Raw genomic sequence first — 19965 nt, forward strand, 5'->3', positions numbered from 1 at the left:
TGTATGGCAGAAATAGATTATGGCTATTCTTCTGGTGAACTACTAAGATTGGCAAAGTACTTTGCAAAAAGGCTATAGGGAAAAAGAATGAAGATTGTCCAATTTTGACCAAGGACTGGTTATAGAGTTTTATGACTAGACGATCACCTCTCCATACTGTAAAGACTCAGAAACTTGCACTTGTGCGGGCGAAGGCTTCTTCAACAGAAGTACTGGACAAATATTACACTAACTTGAAAAATGTATAAGAAAAATATGACATTATTGAAAGCCCGGGCAGACTCTGGAATGAGGATGAGACAGGTCTGATCATGGAGAATAAGCCATCAAGTGCTGTCTGTTAAAAGGTATTCTCACCTAACTCAGTAACCTCATGCAGGGGTAAAACAGTTTTTATCATTGCAGTGGAAATGCTGTGGATACAATATTTCCCCCACATTATTTGATTCTAGGAAAAAGATGGAGTTTTCTTGAGGATGCAATCCCTGGAGCCTTGGGCATCATGTCTTGAAGTGGGTGGTCTAATTCTTTAGTGTTTTTAGATTTCATGGAGAGTCATTTTCTAAAACATGTGCCTATTAGAGAAGACAACGTCCATCTTTTTGTTACTAGATGGTCATAAAAGCCATGCTAACCTGACATTAAGTGAGTGGGGAAATGCACATAATGTAAAATTTGTTCGTGTTATCCCCACATACATCGCATGTCACACAGCTGTTGAATGTTGTATTATTCAGGCCGACCACTGAAGAGACCCTATTGGTCAGAGGGGGCCTCCGTGGCCGAGTGGTTTAGGTCCCTGACTTCAAATCACTTGCCCCTCATCGATGTGGGTTCGAGCCTCACTCGGGGCGTTGAATTCTTCATGTGAGGAAGCCATCCAGCTGGCTAACGGAAGGTCGGTGGTTCTACACAGTGCCCGCTCGTGATGAAATAATGCACGGAGGGGCACCTGGGATCTTCCTCTACCATTAAAGCTGGAAAGTCGCCATATGATCTATCATGTGTCGGTGCGACGTTAAATCCAACCAAAAAAAAAAAAAAAAAAATTGGTCAGAATGCCAGTCATATCTGAGACAGAATCCAGGCTTGCAGGCTGATCGGTACAGCATCGGGTTCATATATAGTAATGCATATAATAAGACAGTGACCCAAACAAACCTTATATCTTCTTAAAAAAACAAACAAAAACATGTATTCACCCTTTTGATGGTCAGGTCATATACCAAATGTTAAAATTGTCCCCTAAAAGATCTACACGGGGGAAAGGGGTCTTCTGAAAATGAAGAAAATGAAGAAGATTCTGCAGTTTTTCCTTGATAGCAGGAAAATAGAACAGGAGTGCCAAACTGTCACAAATACGCCCGTCTAAATTTTCAGTTACGGATCATATAGGTAATAATGTTGATGTTGTATGTCTTGTTAATCCCGAAAAAGAGTAAGAAGAAATCATGTCATTTTTGAGGATCCATGTAGGATTAAATTGACAATCGGATCAAAACCGTTTGAATGGACAAGGCTAATTTCGCAGACTTCGAGTTATTCAAGGGTCATAAACCAAGAGTGCCTGTAGCGATCTGGCTGGTTATCGAACTTGCTGAAATGTTTTTGGGCATAATATCTCAGCCAAGTTCGATAACAAGCCGAATCGCCCAAGACACTCTTGGAGTATATCCCTTGAATTACTCGGAAAAACTGAGAATTGAGCCTTGTCCGCTCTCTTAGTCGAACCTTCACCAAACTTGCTTACCTTGAATTACTCAACAAGAGATCACAGAGTGATCTTGGCGCCCACCATTGAGCCATTTTTGATTGTTCCAAATTTCAAGACTAGGGGTCAAAATCAAGGTCAAATTTCATTTCAGTACACATCACTGTGCGTGTGGTCCATGCATGTGGTCCAAATTTGAAAGCTGTAGCTTGAGAAATGTGAAAGTAGGTAACAAGATCAACTTCAAGGTCAAAGTTCATTTCGGTATACAGAACTATGCATGTGCTTCAGATTTGGAGGCTGAAGCTTGAGAATTGTGAAAGAAGGTACTAGATAAAAATCAATGTCAAATTTCAGTTCAGAACACAACTAGAGCTGTCACTAATGGTGACAATGCCCCCGCAGCACCTTGACCTTTGGCCTGGTGACCTTGACCTTTGACCTGGTGACCCCAAAGTCAGTAGGTGTGGTATACTCAATAAGTACTATCATCATGTGTGAAGGTCCTGGGTGAAGTGGTTCGCGAGTAAAGTGCCTTCATGCAAAAAGTTAACGTTGGCCCCTGTGACCTTGACCTTGGACCTGGTGACCTTAAAGTCAGTAGAGTTGGTGTACACATAAAGTACTATCAGCATGTAAAGTTAGAAGGTACAGGGTGAAGTGGTTCGCGACTAAAGTGCCTTCATGCAAAAAATTAACGTTTACCCCTGTGACCTTGACCTTTAGTCTGGTGACCCCAAAGGCAACAGTAGTAGTGTACTTGATATATACTATCAGCATGTGAAGTTTGAAGGTCCTAGGTGAAGTGGTTCGCGAGTAAAGTACCTTCATGCAAAAAGTTAACGTTGGCCACTGTGACCTTGACCTTTGACCTGGTGACTCCAAAGTCAGTAGTGGTAGTGTAATTAATAAGTATTATCAGCATGTGAAGTTTGAAGGTCCTGGGTGTAGTGGTTCGCGAGTAAAGTGCTTCCATGCAGAAAGATAACGTTGGCCCAGTGACCTTGACCTTTGACCTGGTGACCCCAAAGTCAGTAGGGATGGTATATTGAATACGTACTATCAGCATGTGACGTTTGAAGGTCCTGGGTGCAGTGGTTCGCGAGTAAAGTGCCTTCATGCAAAAAGTTAACATTGTGACGAACGGACGAACGAACTGACAAACAAACGAACGGACGGACAGTTGAAAACTAATATGCCTCCCTTCGGTGGCATAATAAAAATATGCATGTGGTCCAAATTTGAAGCCTGTACCTTCAAAAAATATGAAAGTAGGTCACTAGGTCAATGTTATGATCAAAATTCATTTTGGTACACAAAACTATGCATGTGGTCGAAATTTGAAGGCTGAAGCATGAGAAATGTGAAAATAGGTCACTAGGTCAAAACCAAGGTCAAATTTCATTTCGAAACACAAAACTATGCATGTGGTCTAAATTTGAAGCCTGTATCTTTAAAAATGTGAAAGTAGGTCACTAGGTCAAAATCAAGGTCAAATTTCATTTCAGAACACAAAAACTATGCATGTGGTCCAAATTTGAAACCTGTACCTTCAAGAATGTGAAAGTAGGTCACTAGGTCAATGTTAAGATCAAAGTTTTTTTTCGGTACACAAAACTATGCATGTGGTCCAAATTTGAAGGATATAGCTTGGGAAATGTAAAAGTAGGTCACTAGGTCAATGTCAAGTTCAAAGATTTTTTTGGTGCACAAAACTATGCATTTGGTCCAAATTTGAAGGCTGTAGCTTGAGAAATGTGAAAGTAGGTCACTAGGTCAAAATCAAGGTCAAATTTCATTTCAGAACACAAAAACTATGCATGTGGTCCAAATTTGAAGCCTGTACCTTCAAGAATGTGAAAGTAGGTCACATGGTCAATGTTAAGATCAAAGTTATTTTTCGGTACACAAAACTATGCATGTGGTCCAAATTTGAAGGATATAGCTTGGGAAATGTAAAAGTAGGTCACTAGGTCAATGTCAAGTTCAAAGATTTTTTTGGTGCACAAAACTATGCATTTGGTCCAAATTTGAAGGCTGTAGCTTGAGAAATGTGAAAGTAGGTCACTAGGTCAAAATCAAGGTCAAATTTTATTTCGGAACACAAAACTATGCATGTGGTCCAAATTTGAAGCCTGAACCTTCAAAAATAAGAAACAGGTCACTAGGTCAAAGTCAAGGTCAAAGTTTTTTTCGGTACACAAAACTATGCATGTAGTCCAAATTTGAAAGCTGTAGCTTGAGAAATGTAAAAGTAGGTTACTAGATCAATGTCAAGGTCAATTATGTTTTCGGTACACAAAACTATGCATGTGGTCCAAATTTGAAGGCTGTAGCTTGAGAAATGTGAAAGTAGGTCACTAGGTCAAAATCAAGGTCAAATTTCATTTCGGAACACAAAACTATGCATGTGGTCCAAATTTGAAGCCTGTACCTTCCAAAATGTGAAAGTAGGTCACTAGTTCAATGTCAAGGTCAAAAATTATTCTGGTGCACAAAACTATGCATGTGGTCTAAATTTGAAGGCTGTAGCTACAGAAATGTGAAAGTAGGTTACTAGGTCAAAATCAAGGTCAACTCATGTCAATATTCATCTTGCCACTCAAAACTATACATGTGGTCCAAATTTGAATGTTATAGGTTATTTAGAGGAAGATTTTACAAGCTTTTCCCTATATAAGTCTATATGAACCATGTTACCCCTGGGCCGGGGCCATATTTGACCCAAGGAGGATAATTTGAACAAACTTGGTAGAGAACTACGAGATGATGCTAGTATCAAAGCCCTAGGCTCTGTGGTTCGGACAAGAAGATTTTCAAAGTTTTTTCCTATACAAGTCTATGTAAAATAGAGAAAAGTGGAAACTTCACAGATCGCCCAACACGACAAAAACGAAAATGTTGCAGGCTCGGTTTGATTGAGCCTGTTCATGGACGGTAGTGGAAATGCATGCTACCGTCCACGCCCTCTAGCCCCTGGTTGAGCAGAACTCAACATTTACACATGCTAAAAGTACAATAAGCAATTAAGAGACATCCGCAGATGTATTCAAACGGCGGTGAACATGGAACCTTCAATGATACCCGTGTTGAGGCGTGTAATTCCATGAAGAGCGGCGTTTGGTCACCAGATAAAGTAAAGGGTTTGCCCTGAACGAGAAAACAATGGGCAGAACTTAACACACTGGAATTTAGAAAGGGGATCTGAGGTTATGGAGCCTGCGTATCACAGGAACTGTCAAAAGACAAAATTAAAAAGCAGGCACCATATCCAAGCAAGGGGTGATTATACAATACCCAAGGCTATGAAAGCGGGAGTATTGGAACCACCCAGGCCGAAATGGTTATGTTGAGAAACAAAACAGTACCGGTAACACGACATAAAAGACGTGCTGAACGATCTGAGAAGGTCGAAATATAACAACCCTGATTGAATGTACGGGGAGACTTTTTTACTTGTAAACCATGTTACCCCCAGGGCGGGGCCATATTTGACCTTATGGGGATAATTTGAACAACCTTAGTAGAAGCCTACTAGATGATGTCCTGTGGTTTTGGATAAGTGGTTTTTCAAATTTTTTCCCTATATAAGTCTATATAAAACCATATTTGACCCCAGGGGGATAATTTGAACAATCTTAGTAGAAGACCACTAGATGATGTCACATGCAAAATATCAAAGCCCTAGGCCCTTTGTGGTTTTGGACAAGTTTTCCCCTATATAAGTCTATGTAAACCATGTGTCCCCCAGGGCGGGGCCATATTTGACATTAGGGGGAAAATTCGAACAACCTACTAAGTGATGCCACATACAAAATATCAAAGCCCTAGGTCCTGTGGTTTTAGATAAGTGGTTTTTCAAAATTTTCCCCTATATAAGTCTATATAAAACCATGTGACCCACACGGCGGGGCCATATTTGTCCCTATGGGGATAATTTTAACAATCTTAGTAGAAGACCACCAGATGATGTCACATGCAAAATATCAAAGCCCTAGGCCCTGTGGTTTTGGACAAGAGATTTTCCAAAGTTTTTCCCTATATAAGTCTATATAAACCATGTGACCCCGGGGCGGGACCATATTTGACCACAGGGATATAATTTGAATCATCTTGGAAGAGGACTACTAGATGATGTTTCATATCAAATATCAAAGCCCTAGGCTCTATGGTTTTGAACAAGAAGATTTTCAAATTTTTCCCTATATAAATCTATGTAAATTATAAAATAAACAAAGGGCCATAACTCATTCAAATATTGTTAAACCAGTCTGATTTTCAGGGGGACACAACTAGGGTACCAATACATCATTCTGACAAAGTTTGGTAAAAATCCCCCCAGTAGGCCTAGTTACTGAGGAGATGCGATAACGAGAAATTGTTAACGGACGGACGGACGTCCGTGCCAACATATGGTGTTTATGTGGCATTTTCTTCGATCTTTAGGGGCTAAATTCCCTAAAATTACCACATACATTAGGTGGTTTTCTTCTAATTTCATATAATACATGGACGGCATGAAGCTCAGAAACACCAGGACGCTGAAAGGAGTTTTAAAATCTGACCACCATTGAAAAAAGTATCGTAGTTTGAAGTTTAAGAAAGTTATTGATCATTGAGGCAGCCATTTTAGTGTGTTTAGAACGTCATTTACACACTACTGAATTCTTTATTTAGCAAATAACCTTGTAGGTAGATTGATTTCATATGTTTTTTGAGTGTTTATAAGATGCAAAACATGGTAATTTCTTTTATTATAGATAGAAAAGGTAGAGAAATTATTTTACAGACATTAGTAAATACTATTAAAATATGTTTCTCTAGAAATTTAATAAATCCGCCACTTTGTTTTCTTTTGTCACAAAACAAGTTGCCGCCGTTTTGATCAAATATCTAAATGCTAATAACTTTCTCATTTTAAAGCCGCTTTTGATTTTATTTCTCTTCTTTAAATGACTTAAGAAATCCTAGCAGACAGATTTAACAGAAGAACAAATTGCCTTTCCTTTAAAGGAACTTATAGCAGTGAATACTTTATGGTAAGATTCTTTTATGCAAAGTAAGTTCTTTTTCTAATTTTCATTTTTGCATTTTTCCAAATTTCGTTTTCTGTCTATATTATAGATCCTATTTCAAACCCAAGCTGTTTTACTGGAGGAAAAATAGCTAAATATAGAAATATATGAGTGAAACGTCCCCGAGGAATAACACTTGAAATTTCCGGAAAATCTCCAAAATAGAGAATATTTGGCAATGGCGGTCAGAAATAAACAGCAGCAAATTTTCACAGAGAAAAAGAAATTCAGTCGCACGGGGAAACCAGATGTTAGTTGCAAAATTCCTTGAAATTACCGAGGATGACTTTTTTTTTTTTAATTTATAAAATAACATGTTTTATGTTCTTTGATCCCGTTCCATATCTTCATATCAGTCCAAAGTTAAGGTCTAAAATTAGGTGGGACAGACATTAGTAGATTACAACACGGATGAGTATATATCAGCCTCTGGAAGGTGTCAACCCGGTACTGAAGTACTTCCGGGTCGTTGAATCATAGGAAGTAGTTCTATGAAATATTTAATTTCCCAATTTAAAGCCATCCCTACTTTGACTAGTTAAATTCCAAATGTAATTGTTGACACTGTGTACATTTTTTTTATCATTTCTGATGTCTTTAACAGTTGTTTTGTCTGTGTTTTTCAGGATTTCGTTCCTATGCGGAAGGATTAAGAAACTACTCCAGACTGGCGACCATGACAGTTGTGTATTGGAAATATAAATATGGACTGGGAACTTCGATGTGCAACAAAAATTCATCGTTGATGATAATGACTTTCTAAGCTATATTGACTGGAACAGTATTATTCTTCAGAAATACCAAGCTTTCAATGCTGCAGTTTAGTCGTGAAAGTCACAATCCATGTCCAAAAATGCTTGTTTTACTATACAGCAAAGGTAACAATGGCAAAACAACGAAAACGAAACCTATATAAATGACGCAAATAAATTGACATACTTGTATTCGGGTCGCCAGTCATCTGATTAGTACCAAATCATTCACAACCCACTTGTAAATAAATTACAACAAGTGCATTTAATGTTTTGAATATATTTATTATAGAGATTACAAATTTGAAGTACACTACTATTGATCTAACACACGAGTTACTATACTCCTAGCTGTTAACATGGTTTTATTCACTGTGGATACGGCTATTGTAAATTTACTCTTGTTACAATTTTGGGGTAAAAACAGTAATGCTACAGCTTTCACGGTTCATTATAAAACCTCGCAAATGCTTAGAGAGGGCTTGCCTACAGTTGTACATCACAATAAATTTTTTTAAGAAAAACAGATAGCTCTAAAAATCATAAACTAGTTTATATTGAACAAGTTAATTTGTTGGTATTCTTATCAAGTTCGTACAAAGTGACAAATAAAGTACCGTACTAAAATCAATTCAAAACATACTGCATTACTCGTATTTAATTATTTTGTTGTAATTTTGTATTTGCAATTACTTATAACTAAAACTACTATCTGAATTTCGAAAAATATCAAAATACTGAAGCAAATGAAATTCTGAAAAATCTTGATTGTATTTTATATCTTTTGAAGCATACAGAAAGCAAATATATTCATTCTTAGATATGCTGAAACGTATACATGAGACTGAAATTAAACGATATTTACTTAAACCTTATTTGGAAGATTATGAAACGTAACTTTCCTCAGTACACTCTCAGAAAGCCTAAGATAATATTTAAATTTAAGTACTAGTACGAAATTTTCATTTCGTTTTACATACTGAAGGCAAACAGTAGCAACATCGCATCTAGAATAGAACAAGATCATAAGTCGCTCATCGACCTTTTTGATCTTAAATATAAATCATGACAGATTATATGATAAAATCTGAAATGTGTTCAGTAAGTAAACATTTATCCTTAAATGTCATATACATGATTCATATATACAAGAAAATTAGACATTGAAGCTGTGTTACCTTGAAAATATTATTTTAATGGATGTCTCAAGGCACACCCATCTTCTGTATCAATGTATCAATAGCATAAAGGAAACACACCAGCGTACTAAAAATTTGAAAAAACATTCTGATAATAATTCATCTCTTAACCTATTTTATTATATACAAATATACAAATATATAGTTTCAATGTCACTGTGACGTTGATCTTCAGCCTACTGGCCTCAAAGCTTTATGGGCCATTAGTTGGCTACAAGCAATAATTCTATGAAGATAAAACGCATATGGAAGAAGCGTTAAGTGGAAATTCTCGACGCGAGGTCAATGTGACATTGACCTTTGACCTTCTCACTCCAATCATTCCATGATTTCTGACGACTGTAAGTTAAAACATTCTTTACTTATTGAGCAGAAACCCTGTGCAGTCTCCAGGTCAGTTTGACCTTGACTTTTGACCTACTGACCCCAAAATAATAGAGGCGATTATCTGACCACAGAGAAGTATCTTAGGAAATATAACTATTGTGAAACCAAACCTCTACTTGTTGGTCTGAATCAAAATGGTCTATCGACCAACTGACCGACCGACAGTCAGAAAAAGAACAGACAATGAGCAAACCATGCGAATGAGGGACACTTAGAATTACAGGTATATTTTGTGTTATGTTTGTTTATTCTAATATAATGTATTTTTCCAAATAAAGGAAAAGACAAGCTGATCATCAAATATGTTAGATTAAATAATTTTCTTTTTTTTCTGGACTCATTTGAACGAACTTAAAAATTGTCCATACAAGGATTAAAATTAAGATGGATATCAATTTAGGAATTACAAGAAGAAACTGTTTTCTTCTTTTAGGTTTGGTGGCTCCTAGTTGTATTCATTGAGAAGAAGAACTATTTAAAACTCGCTTGAAATAATTGTCAATGAAAAGATAATTCTGACCAAAGTAAGTGTAAAACCAACAAGCAGTCAATGAGTTGTTTGAACATTTCGGCGACTGCCTTATTGCAGTCAAGCAAAAAAAATTGTACAAACTAAACGAAGGTCTATAAAGGAAACAAGAAGTCGCTTTAAAATGCTTCCTTATTTTAACTGTTTTAAGTGCAGGCAAATGAAAATGTTTGACCAAATTTGACAAATGTGTTACGTATCAATAAAATGGTTCGCGGGAAGACATTTAAATGTCAGTTGTAACGAGGTCGAGGCACAGCTGCTTTTTTCCTAACAAATTGCACTTTTGATGCTGTTTATAACTCCATAAAAATCACAATTTCTGTTTTCATCCCCCAAAAGCAGGAAGATTTGATACAATGACCGGACCTGATTTGTTGCATATTTATCTTGGCTTGTTTGCTTAACTTGTTAATCTGATTTGCTATTAATTTCTTGTCTGCAATGACTTTATGACTTTAATATGTACAGTTTTGTCTTGTAGAATGTAAAATTTACTTGAAAACCATAACCTCTGCTCCAATTATGCTGGCATGTGTACATTCGACCTTATTAGCTCAGATTTTTCTTTGAATAGCTTGAAATGCACCATTTTGTCTTGAAGAATTTCTTTATATTTCAGGGTTGAAGCTAGTCGGATATACTTTTCAGTCTAATTTACTCAGTTTTGTCTGACTTTAAATGCACCAATTTGTCTTGTATAATCTCAAAAATATTCAAGAGGAATTTTGTGCCACATCACTATTAGATCTGTACTTATTTATTTTAGCAGAAAGAACTTGTCAACATGATTTGCTTATAATTATATGACTTTAACTTTCCTTTTAAACAGATGACACGATGCTCTATGCTTAATATAGAATAAGATATGTTCAAAATTAGTGTTGACTTATAAATTCTAAGTTTGTACTGAAGCACATGAACCTAACAACGCTTTCCCGAAAATTTCTACCTCTGCGTTTTTCAGGTCTAGTTACTGAACTGAATGATTTTTCTCTTTTTATTTAGGTTTTTATCATAAAATTCATTTAAGAGGACATATCTGAACTAATTTGGGATGACTAGTCAATAATACTACACAAACGTGATGTAATTCTGAGAAGACAATTAACCTTTTCTTATTTTCTTATATATATTTTTTTTTTGATCAACCAAACCAAAAATGTAGTCAACTTGAACGTGAAAAAAGTCTATGCCAGAAAACCAAATACCAAGTTTTGCTCAATTCTAAATGATAATTGTTTCAAGTAAGCCTATACTTTCTAATCATTCACCCTGAACTTTTGGTTCTGGTTAGCTAAAATAAGTGTTAAAACAATATCAGATATATACATACGCATGCATAATCAATCAAAAGTGATAAATGTATGATTAATGCTTTGAAAACTTTTAACGAAGATAGCACTTTCTCAGAAACGGATCTCATCAAAAGTCTTATTTGGCTTTTATTTTGTTACATACAAATGGCCAAAAGGTAATACAAATGAAGTGCTTTTCTGTTTACATTACGAGAAGGCCCAAGATTTGTTTTGTTTTTAATGATTTCGGATAGAAATGTAATAAAAATGACAATCTTGTGCGAGCAATTTACATTTGCAAAACTGCCGACAATCAACTTATTGTAACCAAAATTATAAGGATTTTTAAACCTTTGACATTTTTTACAGGTATGAAGGTAGTAATTCGATAGATATGTCTCTGGAGTGCCGATTACACCGTTACGTTATTGGCAAATCGTCGTGTTTGCTTAAAAATATTACTGGCATGCTTTACCAATTATTTTTCTAGACGTTTTCTTTAAAAAAAAGATATTTTTCCATCTAGCTGAAATCCTCTCTTTAGGGATTTAAAATTGATAAGTAACTTTGAGCAAATGGAAGACGTTTTCTCTTCACTGCAAAAATAACACTTTCTCGCCAACAACTGTGTCTTATTATCTTCCAGTGAAAGTTTTAGAATGCATCAAATGTATGAAAGTTTATCCGTTACTTGAGCTCTCTGATAAATACGAAATTAAATGTATCCTTCTGGTGTGTTCTGTGTATCTTTATTAGTTTCGTTTTGTCGCGTTGGCGCGCATACCGAAACAACACACACAACTGTCAAAATTTTGTTATGGTGTGTTCGCGTGTGTGCCAGAACGACACAAAGGAACGTGTTGCATAAACCGCGTGCAAGCCAACGCAACATCACGAAACATCCTAAAGTAGCCACAATAGATGAAATAACGACAGCCTTTACACCTGACGACATGCTGAATTATTACGTATATAAGAATTAAAACATAACGCAAAATATCTGAAGACGAGTTTCAGATGTTATCATCGACGAAATGAATTTTTTTTAATAGGCTGAATGCAAAAAGACAAGTTGTAAATAAAAAAGTATACATCAGTTGACATTTTAGCGGCAACTCGTTTTGTAGATTATCATTGACACTTGTTTTCAAATTAAGCTCAATATATGAATGTATGGAGGCAAAATGTGGAGTCATGCTTTGAAGCGGACAGACAGAATATGTCTTATTTTTAAATGAGGCATATACAATTGGCGTTAAAACAATATGAAATCAAAGTAAAGTAATACCATGAGAACTGAACAAAGGATACAGCATTCTTTATATAAAATAATAATTGGTTAAATACTAGTGAAAAGGAATAAGAATGTCAAAATGCAGTTCTTCTCAGATGACACTGATCTTTATTCTGTAGACCTAAAGAAACACTAACATTGTGTACATCCACAAAGTTTATAGAATATCAAAATAGTTGATACAGAAATTATTTGATATAAAAGTATCTAATGTGTCATTTTTTCAAAATTGGTGACATGACCTTTGACGTGGAATCAACAAAATGGGATTACGACAGCTCTTAGCAACCGTAAAATCATATTTCAATCGTAACAACGCGATTAAATTGTACGCATATAGATCGAAAGAGTAAGGTTTTGATATCTTCTTTTATAACAAGACATTGTAGACTTTGCGTTTGCGGATACTACAAGATTATGTTTGCCTCTGACTCCTGATTAACTTGAATTTGGATATGTCTGTACTGTCAAATGAAATGATACTTACACCAATTTATAGAGATGGTACCTACCCAACTAAATCTAAGGGGAACTACTCTGAATTGACCAATAAACTGAAGCTAACATAAAACATTGGACAAAAGTGAAAGAAAAATCAGATAGGTCCCTTTTCCAACAACTGATCAGGCAGACAAAATATGATCTACATTTGTTTAAATCTCATTGTATTCAATATACACTATGCACACTTTTCTCATGGCTTACACTGACAGTTATTTTACAAGCTGTAGCGAGGCCCTAATAGAAAGTTTAGTAATGTATGAAGATAATGTAAAATAATGCATAAATTCCTTTAAAGAAAATTTACGAAATTAGGAAACGTTATTAAGTTCTGATCTTTTAGTCAAAGTTATTTATTCTTCTTAATGGTGATACATTGGTTTACACAAAATATACATTAAAATGTAAAATTTATATATCCAACAATGAGAAAAAACAAAAACAAATGTTAAACTGGTATCACTTTTGTGTAAAAATGTAGCTAGATTGCGTATATTTATCACTTAAATGAATCATTTTGAAAGTGTTTCTTATGCTTTAGTCATTTGGAAGAGTTTCTCTTACTGTTCAGGAGTACTTTACTTAAAATAATGTAACACAAAAATCATTGTCATCGAATGTAATTACAATGTTTTAAGGTAGTGGTTGTAATTACAACATTTGAAGGTGGATCATAGGTAATGATTCTATGTAATGTATTTTAAGCAATTCAACATTCTCTGGATGGAATTATCACGATCATTGCTTTAATTGAAAAACGAATACATGCTGAAAAAGCATATGGGGTTTACTTTATTTGATGATTTTCGATACAGGTCAAATACTTTAAACAAGCTATAAGGTGTTTTATTTATTGTTTTTGTTTTAACAAAGTAAGCGAGTAACTTCAGATATCAACATTAATTTATAACCTAAATTGTTTACACAACTTGAAAAATGAAAAAAAAAAGGTTTTTGTTGGGGCCTCTCATTTACAATTATATCAGCAACTATCACCTGAATTGAGTGCATTTATGAATGGGAAATATTGATGGTAAAATGGTGTAGGGGTTTGTTTACATTATAAAATCTCTAATAACTTCTTTCAGGTAAATTTTTGGTATATGGTTTTGGCAAGCTTATGATAAAGAGCAGGTCATTCTCTTTCACTCAGAATTTTTTCAAGCGTTTTAGACTCTTGGCTAGTCTTGGATTTTGACTTTATTAAAAGACAAAAGGAAGTTCAGTATAGGCTCTTTCAAAGTGTTGAAAGTAGACTATACTCTATTGAATTTATTTAGCTGTGGAAACTTTTGATATAGACTATAATTGGGGAAATCCTAAAATCATTGAAAAACGGTCAATACAAGAGTTGTCCATTTTGCTTCAGATATTTTGAAAAAGTCATTTTTTAAATATCAAATAATTCTATTTCTACATGGAGAAGAGGAAAACTATAAATATATTTAGAAAATTGGTGCACTTAGCTATCATTTCACTCTCAAAAATATATAAAGATGAATTTGAATTTTTTTAGGTACCATCTCTACAATTTAAACAAATCTGAAATAACGGTGCGGAAGGCAAGAATTTGATAAATGTGTTAGGACATTGACAAGTATAGAGACGGACAGACAGACAGACTGAAATATTGATCAAGAGCTCGTAGAACACGAGATCCCCCCATCCCCTGCTGCATTCAGTAACTGCAAAAAGAACAGAAACTATTTGGTCACTGTGCACTAGACGTTAGAAGTATTCATCTCAAATCAATAATCATGGGTCATTTACCAATCATAAGTGATCTTAGACAAAAGCATTCTCTAGTTATTTGGCAAAATATGTTTTACTTTTCTGGGTCAATGTGATCTTGACCTTTGACCTACTGACCTCAAAATTTATAGGGCTCATGTGCTGATGATGATCAACCTCCTATCAACTTTTTTTTATCCTAAGCCGAAGCGTTCACAAGTTATCATCCAGAAACGGTTCAACTATTCCGGGTCACTGTGACCTTGACCTTTGACCTACTAATCTCAAAATCGATATGGGTCATTTGCTGTTCATGAACATCCTCTTTATTAACTTTCAAGGTCCTAGGCTAAAGCATTCTTTAGTTATCATCTGGAAACCGTAGACTAGTTCTTGGTCAATGTGAAATTGACCTTTGACCTACTGACCTCAAAATCAATAGAACTTACCTGCTGGTCATAGTAAACCTCCCTATCAAGTTTCGTGATATAAGGTTCAAGCGTTTTTTAGTTATCGTTCAGAAACTGTTCCGGGTCACTGTGACCTTGACCTTTGACCTGCTTAACTCAAAATCAATGAAAGTAATCTGCTGGTCATGATCAATCTCCATATCCAGTTTTGTGACCCTTGGTTTAAGCGTTCTCAAGTTATTATTAGAAAACCGTTTAAGTGTTTCGGATCACTGTGACCTTGACCTTTGACCTACTGATCTCAAAATCAATAGAGGTCATTTGCTGATTATGACCAACCTCCCTTTTAACTTTCACGATCATATGCCCAAGCGTTCTTGAGTTATCATCAAGAAACCGATTGGTCAACATACCAACCGCCCGACCGACCGACATATGCAAAATCGTACACCTCATACCCGTCCTTCTTCGAAGGGGAAAGAGGGGAGGAGCATGAAAATAGGGTTTCCCAACCCATGCGCATGTCCTATACTACTTATAACATCGTTTTCGGAAATATAGCTGAACAAAACTATTCAAAAATATTATAAGTCTTGCCAATTTTTCTATAACTTGACAAATTCAAGGGGCGTAACTCTCATATATGCACATTTTGTTTTTCATTTCTGAGCACCTAGACTGATTATTAACTTCCTCCGACATACATTTCGCATAAAATGATGGGACGTTTACATTACATAGATATGTATATGGTGGGTTTTGTATACCAATGCCTTTTGAAAATGATTTCAAGGGACATAACTCTGACCCTTATAATGTACCATCAAAGGGTAGGTAGAGGTGGGTTCTACATCTTAAATGTTTTGTTATAAATAATAGTAATGTATCAGATAAAGATCTAAACTCTTCTAAAAAGTGCACAATTCGAGCCTGTTTTCAGTCTTATAGTCTCCGCTATATTCATACAACGTTTATAAACAAGCGGAGAATACATGCCTATTGTCTACACAATCTATAAAAAATTAATACATTTCATATTAAATACAAACATCATCAAGAGAAATTCATTAAGGTTGCATAGAAATTTCCTGATGAATAACTGTATTTTTTAAATTTTTTAATTTTTGAAGTTAACGGTAGATTTTTGGGGGTTTTATTTGGAGGGGGAGAGGGAATGGCGGAGTGTTTTTGTCTTTTTAGGACTTTGTACATTTTTAAAGACTTTCTTTTCTTTTGGAGCAAACAGTGAGTAAATATTCTCATTTAAATTGATCAAGATTGTGGTAAAGACTTTTGAAATAAATGCATTGGTACGTGATTAATGCGAAACAACTGTAAACTAGTTAAAACAATCATAAGACACCACATAGCCTATAACTGATTGAAACTCTTCATTTTTTCAATATTAATGTCATCCAATATTTCACAGATTGGAGTAGCATACGAACAACCCAATTTCGCATTACCGCATACTAACAGCCCAATAGCTGTTGGGGTGTTTTGGTTGTCGACCATGAATACAAGGGAGCCGGAATCACCTTTTCCTGAAAATTCTTGTTTCTTCTCGTCTGTTCTTGTGTGGTTTATTTGTATCTGATTAAGCAATGTTGGGCGCCCCTCTTGCACAATACATTGCCCGTACCATGCTAGAGAACCACAAGTTACACCAGTTCTTGCTCCGTATTTGATGATGGGATTTCTTCTTCGTCTGTACGTTTCATCAAAGTTAAAAACTTCTCCTGATGTATAGGTCATCGGAAAATCAAATCCTAAAATGACAATTGAATCCTTATCTGAAATGTTTGATTCATTGTTTTTCAAAATAAAACAAGTACGTGTATGAAGTAAGAAAAAGACGACTAGCTCAACAATGCTGTTCACATAGATTACGCTGATCTGGCTCTTCGGTTGCATGTTTATTTTCTAAACTATTGCAGGCCTTTTACAAGTAAATTTTAAGCCTCTAAAATTGCAAGTTTTTATCGGATGGCTAAACCATTGGCAATTAAAATGACAATATAGAAACAACTTGCTTCGAGTTACTTCTGCGGTCAATTACGAAAACGTGTATATGAGAAATATAACAGTAAGGTTACGTTATCAACATAGCCCACTTTTTCTTTATTTTGGTCCGTCCGCGAGCAATCGCAAGTCTATGATCTACTCGCAATATAAACATTAACCTTGTCCTTACATTTGAAAATGTAATATTTTCTTAAATTTTATCTCTCAAAATAAGTTTTCCTTCAAATACTTATTTTTCTCGGACTCGAATGGTACTTATTATGTTTTGTATAGAACGCTACCCTTTGTCGCTCTATTAGATGTAATTAGTAACAAAGCGGAAATTGTTACGTAATATTATGCAACTGACATGATGAAAACATAGGTTACCTTGGAGATCAAGAACGAACGTAAAATATTTCGAGGATGTCACCTGATTAGACCGGGCATTATAAAAAGTGAGTGAAGCAAATAAGATGTCTTTTAATGCATAGTATGCACTCAAACAAATATTTAACTTGGCTTGGCTGTTTCTATTTAAAAAAATAAACAAATCATACAATACCGAAATAAGAAGGTCATTTAGACCTTTGGTAGAAATTTAAAAAAAAAGTTCATACTGATAAAAGAACTAACTAAACAAACAAACAAACAAAAAGATCAATATAAATTCGTAAGATCTTCATAATATCAGGAATTAAATGTTTTTTATTTACTTAAGGAAAATACCTACCCATTATATCACCAACTTATCTCCTGTTTATATTCTGGAAAACTTTTATACTCTAACTAGAAGATGCTTTTGTAGTTTGAACATTCTTTGTCAAGTGTTTCTCAAGTTATTGATCGGAAATGGTTTTCCATGTTCAAGTCCCAGTGACCTTGACTTTTAATGAAGAGACCCTAAATCAATAGGAGTCATCTACTATGCATGTCTAATCATCCTATGAAGTTTCAACATTCTCAAGTTATTGATCGGAAATGGGTTTTTATGTTCAGGCCTCTGTGACATTGACCTTTGATAGAGTGAGCCTAAAAACAATAGAGGTCATTTACACCATAAGCTCTATCATCCTACGAAGTTTGAAGGTTCTAGGTCAAATGGTTTTAAAGCTATTTAGAAATGAAGTGTGACGGACGGAGGGACGGACTGCCAAGTCAAAATCAATACGTCTGAGATTTAAAAAAAAATTACCGAAAATATACTGTGCACAAAAATCAACAACCTTATATTAATAGAACAATTAAACTGAACTTGAATTCTAAAAAATAGGGTTAATGGTCTAACAACAGATAATGTGAAAGTAGAAGACCAAACCCCCGTTAAATTTAACCGCCGCGGGCACCACCCTTACTCCGACCACTTTGATTTGTGATATTAATTAATCTGTAACCCTGTCGAAAATCGTCAGTTTTACAACTATTAAAATCCTATAACTAAACTGAAATGTCTGTTTCAACTACTCTTCATTAAATAAACTTTACATTTATAAGTACGACTTTTAGATATTACCATGTAAGCTAATTACGACAGAATGTAATTAGGCTAAATTCCGTCACATAATTTTATGAAATATCCATCAAAAACAAAGGCTTTTAATTGATGCATGATATCAGTTTTTCATTTTTCTTTAACCCAAATTTATCCAAATGAAACATCAATGTATGATTGAGAGTAGTTTTATACCTGTTCATCATGAATTTGTTGTTAAATTGTAATTAAAACAAGGCAGTATTATACATAATGACATTTTTATCTTTTTCTTGCACTGGTACTTTATTGTAATACGTGATATAACTTTAAGGTACTTTACATCTGAGTTCATGTCTTTTTGCCCTACGTAGAATGCGCATGCGTGAAATTATACATCCATTGCTAAGGAGCTTGCCGTGTGTAAATCCGTCTGTAAGAAATTAGCTACTAAATTCTTTCGATATTTGAGCACAAAATGTTTTTCTTAAAGGAAAACAATTAACATGAATTAATCTGGGTTTAATTTATATATATCATTATTTTGAGCATCATCTTCACAGTCAAAATAGTATTTACATTCTAAAATTAACTGTTTTTAAGTGTTTTAACTTGCACATATATTATGGAATTACATGTATCTGATTGCGTACGCTGTCGTGGCCAAAGAATGTCACTCATAACGTTTCAATAATATTCCAAATAAAAGGTTGCAGCTTTATGGCGTGTGCCTTACATATTTTTTACGAACACAATCTTGATCCTGTCATCGATTATCAGATCTGAGCTTTAATATCAAACATCAGTTGTTAACTTATCCTATTAAATCATAAGAAAACAAATTTCGCTATGTGTACGAACGTGACTGTAAACTATTCGAGAAAGACACTAACGAATATAAAAGTCGTATTTTTCTTAATGACGACAAATATTAAACAGATGTTTCCATCTATACTAAAATATTACAACATTTTATCGTCTAGATTATTAATTTGCGCACTTACAATGTGGAGTGGCAAATATTCTTATGAAAGGGACAGATTTCACGAGAAACGCCGTAACATAGAAGTAAAATCATAGTTCTATTAAATAATACATTTTTCCTACAAAACCATAACGTTAAATTTAAGAAAATTGTATTGTAATATCTCATAATTCGATTTAAACCATTCCCAGTACATTTAATAAAGTGTCACGGAATATAACACGCCGGTATAGGAATTTTCACTTTAAACATGACGCCACTGATAAGCAGAGGAAATGTAAAGAATGGAAAAAGTTTGGATTAACTCGCTTTGCCTATATTAAATGACTTCTTATTATTTTTCTACTAAACCAAAATTAAGACAAATGTCTAATTCATATTGAAACACAACAACAGGTTGGTCACATCGCCCAATCGAGCTTAAAAGCCCAATTGAGCTATTATTGCCCGATCGAGATAAATTTATGAAAAGAAGTGTGAAATTATGGCCATAACACATACAATGACTTGGCGGCGATTCTTGAAAGTCCTAAACATTTTGACTAAATAAGTACATCTATTAGTAAAACCTTTGAAAATTATGTTGCTTACTGTGTAGATAATTTGAAAAATTACTTT

The 19965-nt window shown here is 34.8% G+C and overlaps 1 protein-coding gene across 1 annotated transcript in view; it reads right to left on the reverse strand.

Annotated features, from left to right (window-relative positions):
- Positions 1 to 7802: 7802 nt before the first annotated feature.
- Positions 7803 to 19965, reverse strand: part of LOC128552020 (uncharacterized) — a 33262-nt gene continuing 21099 nt past the window's right edge. Inside the window, exon 2 of the mRNA XM_053533014.1 lies at positions 7803 to 16656. Within this exon, the coding sequence (XP_053388989.1) occupies positions 16259 to 16656 (398 nt within the window). The 3' untranslated portion in view covers positions 7803 to 16258. The remainder of the gene's footprint in view (positions 16657 to 19965) is intronic.

Source organism: Mercenaria mercenaria, unplaced genomic scaffold, assembly GCF_021730395.1.
Source record: "Mercenaria mercenaria strain notata unplaced genomic scaffold, MADL_Memer_1 contig_1949, whole genome shotgun sequence".
Lineage (NCBI taxonomy): Eukaryota > Metazoa > Mollusca > Bivalvia > Venerida > Veneridae > Mercenaria > Mercenaria mercenaria.